Raw genomic sequence first — 10,160 nt, forward strand, 5'->3', positions numbered from 1 at the left:
GTTTAAACGTTTAAATCATCTAAAAAAACGCAGGTACATCCATAAGTAGTCAGTCCTTCATCCATTCTTCTAATGCTGTCTTAGTGGGATTCAGACTGAGCATACGGAATATGCGTAAAGAGCCTCTTATGCTGGACGCAAAATGCTCTGCCCACCGGGCGCCGTCGCGTTTGCTGCCTGCGTTCCTCTCCAAGGATGATAAGGCGCATGGATGCACTCGTCCCAGACCTCGTTCCTGAATGTGATAATACTAACATCATTTTCTCCAAAGACCCTTAATCTGATCTCCGTCCCCCCCCCTCCCGTGTGTGTGGATTGTGTTCATCTTTAACCTGCCATCACTGTAGCACCCCGCGTTGCGTTGGCGCTGCGGAATAGCCTACAAGAACAAGAGCCTGCTCACAGCCGTGGAAACAAGCGAATCAATTTAGGGAAGAGAAAAAGGAGAGATAGATAGCGAGGTTAGAAAACTAACGGTCGGGAGAAGGGGCGAGAGGAGAGAAAACATCGACCTTACGCCGCAGCCGCCGGAACATTAAGGTACGTGTATATTGGTTGTACAGGTAGAATGGACTGAAATGGCCGGCGTTAATTATTGCATTTGTTACCTAATCTGCATGGATGCTGAGATCACTCACGAGATGACAAAGATTGATTAATGAAACGTGCAAAGGCTACACAGATGCATAGTAACTTGAGTAAATAATTTATATAAGCTAAAGATACAATCAACGTCGATGTCAGTTGAATAAAGCTGTGGTAGTCCTTGCAAATGTATTAAAATAACACGGTTCCTTATGTAAGCCTGTGTGTTTCACATGTCCACACGTTATTTTCCACCAAAATAAATAAAATAAAAATACAGAGCCTATGGATTATTTTTGGGTGCAGTCATGTTGTCATTACCATGAAGAGAGAATGGATGCAAGCCATTTTGTAATGCAGCATGTGCAGAATTAGGCCTATTCAGAATTTCAATTGCGTTCCCGAGAAGGTGCGCCGTAGTGAGCGCAGCTGCATAGATGAATAAGGCCATTCTGTTGAATTGTAGGAGATATTATGCTAGAGGCTATATGATGAGGAGAGATTGCAGATTAGAGGTTGCGACTGCAGGAGAAACCGCCAGGTTATGGCTGTTTTTTCTGGTGGTGGGGGGAGCTTTTTTTTCACGAGTTGATATGAGGCAAATGGGAAAAATATAAATGTCATCAGTTGAAAGTTTCAAAAATATTTGGCATGAACCTGCATTTCTCTCTCTCTTAAAGCTCTGATTGTTACTGTGCTGGTGAAATGCGTCCCATCCTACCCTGATTCCCACGTCCTGAATCAATCTAGTGTTGTCATAGTTACAGCAGATGATGTTGGCCCTGCTGCACCTGTGTCGCTTTGTGTTTCATCTGTAAATACATGAGGTCTAATTGGGCCTTGTGTAGGCATACAGGAAACATCCCCACAGCCTCGGTGTTTATTGATAACAACACCACGATTTTTGCCTCTTTATAAACCTTAATGACTTTGTTGTGGAGAGCAGGGCATTGATACAATCAGGCGCTTACGATGATGTGATTGGTTTGTAGCAATTGGTCAGCAGCTTACAGCTAATTTGTCTTTTCACGACTGAGCGCTTTCTTAGGCCTGATCCAATAATCGATATCTACATGGCTGCAATCTGCTCTTGACATGGTAAAACGGCTAAGATCATGAAAGAGAAATACCTGTGAGGGGAATTAAAGTACAATAGAGACGATGTTTCATAAACCTAAAGAAAACACATTTAGCACAAGGATGAGGAGGAAGGCCACTGGCAAAGGAACTGACCCTCAGATGAGTCAAGGTGTATTATTCTAGAAAAAAAGGCCATCATCGGTGTATGCTGTTGTTCTTAAGCTCTCATGTGGTGGAGAACTTGAAGATGCAGGGTCAAGGCAACAGGCATCCTGCTAGCAGATTCAAGGTCTCTCCCATAATCCAATTTTACCCTGTGTGGTGTTTTACATATATAGTTTTTACGGTCTCCATAGTGACCTTTGCCACCTAATACAAAGACAACCTTTAACTCAATTCCTTCAATGTACTTTTAGTACTTATTTTGAGAAAGAAAATACATCAAACAACCGATGCTGTGAAAAATAACAATTTCTCATTTTTGCAAAAGGAAAATTAGACCAATATCAGAATGTATTTTTGATGAATACAACTGCTCATCTCATTCATTTAGATTTAGAGAGCACATGCATGATCAATTCTATAACCAGCTAAATATTAATGATGTTGTGTTTTGATGCTTCCACGAATCATTTTCTGTTGAGCTAATCACTGTAGCTATTAAACCACCACTCTGGATTAGATACAATTCTGACATGTGAGAGAGAATGAAACTTTTTATTTCAATTCAGTCAAGTTATTGAAATGCATAATCACCTGCTGTGTGGGGATGAGATGGAGACTCTTTAAGGAAGGACAGCAGTGTAAAGAACACCATAATGAGGAGTGCTGCAAAGGGGCTGCATAGAATAACATGCAAGTTTAGCATTTGCATTCATAAATCTACATTTTTCTTATTAGATATAGATTATGTGTTGTTATTTCTCTGTGGCAGTTACAGTTAGGACAGTTGTGGGTATGGATGTGTGAATAGCTGTGTGTGTGTCAGAGAGAGAGCGAGTCTGTGGGATGTGCAGAGCATCTGAAAAAGTCTATTTTTAGCATACATTCCCTTATGAGCTTTCTTAATAGCTGCTTTAAGAGTTCTCAGAGCTATGTTTTTAATAAAGACTGATGTTGACCTAATCCTCAGACCTTGTAGATATTAAGATTCATGGCAAGTGGTTCCCCCTGTTGTGATACTGAAGGCTAAGGTTCAACTGTGTGCTTTCCCAGGTTTCCCTGCACTTATGCAAATATATATTTTCTAAACTAGATTTTCAACATTCAGTTGTATTCCTCTAGGTCAAGGTATCTACTGAGAAAATGACTGTTGATTTTATATCTGGTGTAACACAAAATTCTGTGATGAGAATAAACCTTACGCTTTAAATCAAATATAAGTTGATTTAGACCACAAAGGTGCTGGTGGTCAGTCTTGAACAGCAAATGTTCATCAAGCTCAGCTAAACACAGTAATGTGGAATAGGGCATTGGACAGTAAAAACACAAGATGGTGAGTGAGCAAGTTGCCACAGCAACCGTGTTTCTAGGAGCGCATGCATCGTCGCTACATAGGAGAGGAGATACTAAGGACTACCAGGGACCCTTTAAAAAATAACCTATTTATCAGAGAGTAAAAACATTAGGAGAGTTATTTTATATAAAATATCCATAATGGCAAAACAGTGGTCATATAAGTGACAGGGAACAAAGATCTTCTTATTTGTTTTCAACAGACAACACAGGCTTGTGACTGCTAGTCATAGCATCAAGCATAACATGCTTGAGAAAACAATGAACACTTTGTTTTTGGTCTAATCATTGTAAGGGTAAACAGCCCATCCTTTTCTAAATATAGTGAGTCTGCTCATGCTTGCAGCAATTTCTGTTTCAAGAAGTGTGTGACACTCTCTTAACCAAGACACACAAATTCACATTTATCTATTACAAATGCAAATCTCAATCTCAAATCTTTTTTTCCCTTTGTTCACAATCTAGTTGTAATTTTCACATTTGGTTCATCAACATTAGCTGATTGTGCATTGCACACAACATGTGCATTGCAGTAAAATTTCAGGAATCAAGAATCATTCCTTCATATCTTAATTGCTAAATTACAGCTACTGCCTCATGATGGAATGCATGAATTTCGGCATTAACCTCACATCTAGAATAATCCCGTCAGCAGTTGTAATTGCATTCCACAACCTTGCTTTTGATTTTTATGTGAGCATATACCAATATCGTGGATGAAGAGACTGTCATCCCAATGGGTCTGTTGCAGCACTTGTGACCAAGCTTGAGGTTTTAGAAATTTGTGGCCATTTCAGACCATGACCCAGATGTTAAGTTCAACCTATGAAGAAAATGGCAGCTGACTCACCAGTTGGACTACAGGCCACAATTTGAGAGCCACCACTTTAGGAAAGAAAGCCTGACCTAGCTTGTCATACACTCTGGCGTCAGGACTTTGTAATATTTTGAGATTTAAATGAAGTCCTGAGAAGACGTGCATGTATGTGCTAAGCTAATATCTTAAAGCTACTCCATTGTTCACTTACTTGACCTCCTTCCTCTCTCTTCTTTTCTTTCTTCCTCCTACAGTGAGAAGCAACTGCCTCTACAAAGACAACACTTCCAAGAGCAAATCCTCCCCCAAATTTGATTTCTATTATAATAAAACTCAAGGGAACAAAAAATACCAGGTTCCCTAAAATGATATGTTGAAAAGAACAATTGTTTGATGGTCACAGAAGCATGAGCAAAGTAAAATAACCAATTAATGATAGGAGTCTTTAACATTTTTGAAACAATTAACAGTTTTATCTCTCAATTCTTAAAGTGGCTGCTTGAAGGAGAAAATAAATAAATAAGAGCATACAATATGAACATCAATATATGCACTTAAATTCACTTGTTTGGAAGTGACTTATCAACATCATAGCAATAGGGGTGGGTCATGACTCAGTTGCCATGCGTGTTGTCATGGTGACCAGCCCCTGTACCCCTTCCCCCCTCCTCTGGCTGGTCCAACTTTTGTTGTGGTTACACAACCATGGACCTCAGCTGACAGAGGCAGCACCCCCCTGCCCCACCCTGTGTACCTGCTCCAATCAGGCGAGCCGTGTCATCTGTACAAGGAAGAGTTTAGATCAAGTCCCAGACAGTATTTCAGAGAACACAAGATACCTCAATCTACAAGAGAACACAATTCAGGTAAATATGGCTTCATCTACAAATTCAGACTGAATTAATATATTTTGACAGCAGTCATTTTGATGTTGCTACAACATGCTTCCATGTTTTTGTTTCCACACCAGGTGATCAAGTCTGACACATTTAAGCACCTGCGGCATTTGGAAATCCTCCAGCTCTCCAAGAACCACATTCGGCAAATTGAGGTGGGAGCTTTTATTGGCCTTCCCAACCTCAACACACTGGAGCTTTTTGACAACCGTCTCACAGTGGTGCCGTCACAAGCCTTTGAGTACCTCAGCAAGCTAAAGGAACTATGGCTACGAAACAACCCCATCGAGACACTGCCGGCATTTGCCTTTCACCGTGTTCCCTCTTTACGCCGTCTCGATCTAGGGGAACTCAGGAAGCTGGATTTCATCTCAGAGGCTGCCTTTGAAGGTCTGGTCAACTTGCGCTTCTTGAATCTTGGCATGTGCGGCTTGAAGGACATCCCTAACCTCACCCCACTAGTTCGACTAGAGGAGTTGGAGCTGTCAGGAAACCAGCTCGGGATAGTCAGGCCTGGGTCCTTCCAGGGCCTAGTGTCACTTCGCAAGCTGTGGCTAATGCACTCCAGAGTGTCAGTCATCGAACGCAATGCTTTTGATGACCTCAAAAACTTGGAGGAGCTCAACCTTTCCCACAATTCCCTGCATTCCCTGCCCCATGACCTCTTCACCCCTTTGCACCAGTTGGAGAGGGTACATCTCAACCACAACCCCTGGGTGTGCAACTGTGATGTCCTTTGGCTCAGCTGGTGGCTGAAAGAAACAGTTCCCAGCAACACCACATGTTGTGCTCGCTGCCATGCGCCCCCAGGTCTAAAGGGAAAGTACATTGGGGAACTAGACCAGAGCCACTTTACCTGCTATGCCCCCGTGATTGTTGAGCCACCCACTGACCTCAATGTCACTGAAGGCATGGCTGCTGAGCTGAAATGTCGTACAGGAACCTCGATGACCTCTGTAAATTGGTTCACTCCAAATGGGACTCTGATGACCCACGGATCATACCGAGTTAGGATCTCAGTGCTTCATGACGGAACACTGAACTTCACAAATGTGACCGTGCAAGACACTGGGCAATACACTTGCATGGTAACCAACTCTGCTGGAAATACCACTGCAACCGCTGTGCTCAATGTGTCTGCTTCAGACCCCAGCAACAGCTACAGCTATTTCACTACTGTCACTGTAGAAACAGTAGAGACAGTAAGAGGAGATGAGAAGAACTCAGCGAGACAGTATATTAACGAGACCTTCATAGATTTTCCCAATCCTACTGTTCAAAGAGGGGTGTTAGAGGGCCGACCTGGCATCACCATATCACCTTCTCTCTCTTCTCTTTCCTCACTGTCCCCACGTGCCAACAGAGCTACTGAAAATGCAGTGACTGTGTCCATAATGGATGTAACTAACATTCCAGGCCTGGATGATGTAATGAAAACAACTAAAATCATCATTGGTTGCTTTGTGGCCATTACCTTTATGGCAGCTGTAATGTTGGTGGTATTCTATAAACTACGGAAGCAGCACCAGCTACACAAGCACCACGGCCCTGCCAGAGCCATTGAAATTGTCAATGTTGAAGATGAGATTGGAGCCGGGGCTGGGAGTGGCATCTCAGGTGGTTCGACACTGAATTCTGGCAGTGGTGGAGAAGGAACCCTAAGAATACATCATCCAGAAATAGTCAACCTTCCCAACATTGGCCGCACAGACACTCTCAACCATTACTACAAGACCCATCATTTCAACAACAACGTTATGGGTCTTAGTATTGGCACAGACGGGATGGGACCAGGAGGGATCCTCAATAACAAGAACCAGCAATGCCAGGATATCCCCATCTCCTGTACCTCTGTCCCAATCTCTACATCTAATTTGCTCTCTACTTCAGGCAATGGCACCAACATCAACCCCAGTTCTATGTCGCCACCGCTGCCGATGTCTCTCCCCATGCCTACCATGGGCTTACATGGATCGATCAAGGGTTTCATGGGCCAAAACCAGAATCCGCAAATGGAGCCTCTTCTCTTCAAGGGAAGCTCGAAGGAAAATGTCCAAGAGACTCAGATTTAAAAACAAAAGTGAGAGTATAGAGAGAGAGTGAGCAAGAGTCGGAGACAGAGAGGGGATTGATGTCGGGTTTATGCACGGAATGATTAGACACTAGAGTGCATTGACATTACACAAGGAGAGAGGATAGACTGACACGGCAATACACAAACACATAGACTTATCCGTGACAGTGTACTGAGCCAAGGATTACCACAATGGGCCACTTGTGTTTGTAGTAACGATCATGGCCATGGAGATCAAGGAATGGACATTGCTACAATGTAAATCTGTGCCAAAGCAAATGTTTTTTGCAGTTTCTACAAGCTGTGTTCTCATAGGGAAAAACTAGCCTTTCAGAGTTATCAGTCCCCACATCATCGTTGGCCATCAGAGATGAAAGACATGCACAGCACTCATCACACTGAAGATCGGAGATATTACAGAACAAAATTCAAGAGACATTTTTCTTCCACAAAAACACAAGCCACACTCTCTCTCAAGTGACTCAATAGACTCCAAGGTGACAATTATGTAGGCATACATAGATGGACAAAAAGGTACAGTGCAGTACAAACTACTGTGAAAAATCCACAAATTATATAAATATATTTTCATTTAAATATGTATCATTGCAGACTCCAATGCAGAGATATTTTGGGGTGGATGTATAAGCTGGTATAGTTTGTTTCTTTGTGAATAATCAGGGGCGGCGATAGTGGAGGTTGGTTATGATACATGTTTTAAGTTTGGCTACTTCTCAGAAACATAAGGGCTCAATTGCAACACTCATTGTGAATCTTTGAATTGGCTTTGTGACATAAAGTCCATTTAGGTTGTAGAACAGTAAATGCAGATCTCCGTTTAACAAACTTTTTTCTGTTGCTTCAGTAGTAATCATGATCAACTTTTGTGTTCTGAGAGTGTATTATGTATTTTGTAAAAACCAGCTACTTGGTATTTGAATTGACAATTCTGATACTTAAATGCCAGCATAAAAGAATGGTAAAACAATGATCCACAAACACGGAAAGGTGATCCAATGCAAAGACCTGTATGGGTAAAATAAAGTGTTGACAATGTGTTATTTGAATCAGATCAGTAGCCGGATATTTGCTTTTAGACAGGAATTTGATATGACCTCCTTGCTCATGGTTACCATAATCATGCCATAAAATGCTGTCATAAGGATGATTAGACATCTACCTGCAGCAGCATTTAAGAAGGGATTAAACATCCATATTAGGATGATTGGAATGAATGGAAATGTACAGTATATTAATAATAATAATGTCTGGTTGTATGGCAATTGTAAGATCCACATTTTTACAGTGTAACTTTCATATGTTAAATGCCATTTACGCTTCTTGCGTTTCAACTATGTATTTCTTTATTTTTGTTAGTTTGATATAATGTGTACAGTTGTCTAGCCATGTATCATTACGTGTGAAATAAATCAATCATATATTGGGTTGTGGCTGGTCAATATGGCAACCACATAAGTAAAGAGTGAGACATGATGCAGGCCTCTGTGCTAAACCTGGATTGAATGTATGGTTTGTGGTTTAGACATTAGTCACCCTGTTAATGATAGGTGCCATATGCTCTATTAACATGCTCAGACAGTCTTTTAGTCACTCTTGTGTAGATGTTCTACAGACACTACTGGTTTGCAAAATTAGTGTTTTTAACAGATCCAGATGATCTTATTCTTAACAACGGCATTTTTGTTTGTAGTTAGCCCTCAGTTTGCTTCTCCCATGCTGATTAATTTTGTACTTGTTTGGAAATGGCAAGTAAGATTAGGAAAGACATGTGTAGAATAACTTACCTTTTTTGAGGTAACAGACTGTATCCATCAAGCAGGAACCTAAAATGTTTGTTGCAATTGAGCACAAACTGGACATGCGACCAGTTACAGAAAAGTGTAATAATCAACAAGGACTGTAATACAGCTCTGTACATGATTTTGCGTTTTTTTTTTTTTTGCATATATATATATATATATATATATATGTGTGTGTGTGTGTGTGTGTGTGTGTGTGTAGGAGCTGTTTTATGTGAGTGATGATGGTTTTTCTTAGCAACTAGCCCACACTTACTGGAAGAAAAGGAACACTGAGGAATATTAATAATGGTGATAATAATATGAGTGATGGTATCAGACATTACCCACCCAGATTGTGCTGCCACAGAGGTTAATCCATGAAAGGAACATCTTTTACATCTAGGCACACCACGTTTATCCTGTTTAATGCTAAACATCTAAGTCATCTTTCAAAATACAACTTAATTAGAGGTACAATACCACATGTAAAACTGACTGATCAAATCACAAATTTTGTCTAAATTGCAGCCATGTATTTTCCCAACTTTTGCTAGTGAATCTCATTCAAAACCATTGTAAATGTAAATGTGTTGCGACCCCACAGACAGAGCTAGTGGGCAACGGTAGCCCCAGAGATACACAAATAGAATATAAATGAAGCCTAAAGACACAACATATGGCTGCTCCCTTGATGTACTACATTTGGTGGCTTTGCCTTCAGATTTCAAAGAGCATACTAGATCCCTCCTTGTGTGTGAGGGTACATTCCTGCATGTTAACCGTGGAACAAATCGTCTTACCTGAGCACTACGGTGGCAGTGTTTTATTGTGATGGTGACTCACCTAATCGACAAAGAAATGTTCATTTCATACATCTAAACAGTTATCATCATTATTATTAACATTTGGAGGATATGCAGAAGAGCTTTGTGCATCTTAGTATAGTGGCTGCCGTGTTACATATAGACCTTGATGCGATTTAAAAAGGGGCTCCTTCTACAACAGTAATGTTAACAAACATATGATCCCTTTTAACGAAGCTCATTAAGCTTGAGATTGGAATCTGAATATGTGCATAGTGGGCAACTGTACATCACTGTATTATATGGTGGTGAATTGATGCAGTTTGGCTATAGATGGAGTACTGGAATATGTGTATCCTCTGCACCATGCTGCTCAGCGCAGATGACATTTCTTGGTATGTCGGAAGTAAAATTCCTTAATAAAATGGATTAGCATATCTGAGACACCAGATTGCAAGACAAGAAATGGACTGACCTTTTGTTCCTTTAAAGGTAAGCTGTTTAATAAAACAATATGACAATAGTATGGGTCTGTGTTTAAAGCTTTTTAAAAAGAGGTAAAAAATGGTGTTAAGCTCTAGAAAAAAT

At 40.9% G+C, this 10,160-nt stretch overlaps 1 protein-coding gene across 1 annotated transcript; it reads left to right on the plus strand.

The window, feature by feature from the left end:
• The first annotated feature begins 311 nt into the window (after positions 1 to 311).
• lrrc4bb (leucine rich repeat containing 4Bb) lies at positions 312 to 8,908 on the plus strand. Its single transcript, XM_046069670.1, has 3 exons — positions 312 to 540; positions 4,252 to 4,863; positions 4,968 to 8,908. Exons 2-3 carry the CDS (start codon positions 4,621 to 4,623, stop codon positions 6,963 to 6,965), a joined length of 2,241 nt encoding a protein of 746 aa, XP_045925626.1. The 5' UTR covers positions 312 to 540; positions 4,252 to 4,620; the 3' UTR covers positions 6,966 to 8,908.
• Positions 8,909 to 10,160: the final 1,252 nt, after the last annotated feature.

Source organism: Micropterus dolomieu, linkage group LG14 (genome assembly GCF_021292245.1).
Source record: "Micropterus dolomieu isolate WLL.071019.BEF.003 ecotype Adirondacks linkage group LG14, ASM2129224v1, whole genome shotgun sequence".
Taxonomy (NCBI): Eukaryota; Metazoa; Chordata; class Actinopteri; order Centrarchiformes; family Centrarchidae; genus Micropterus; species Micropterus dolomieu.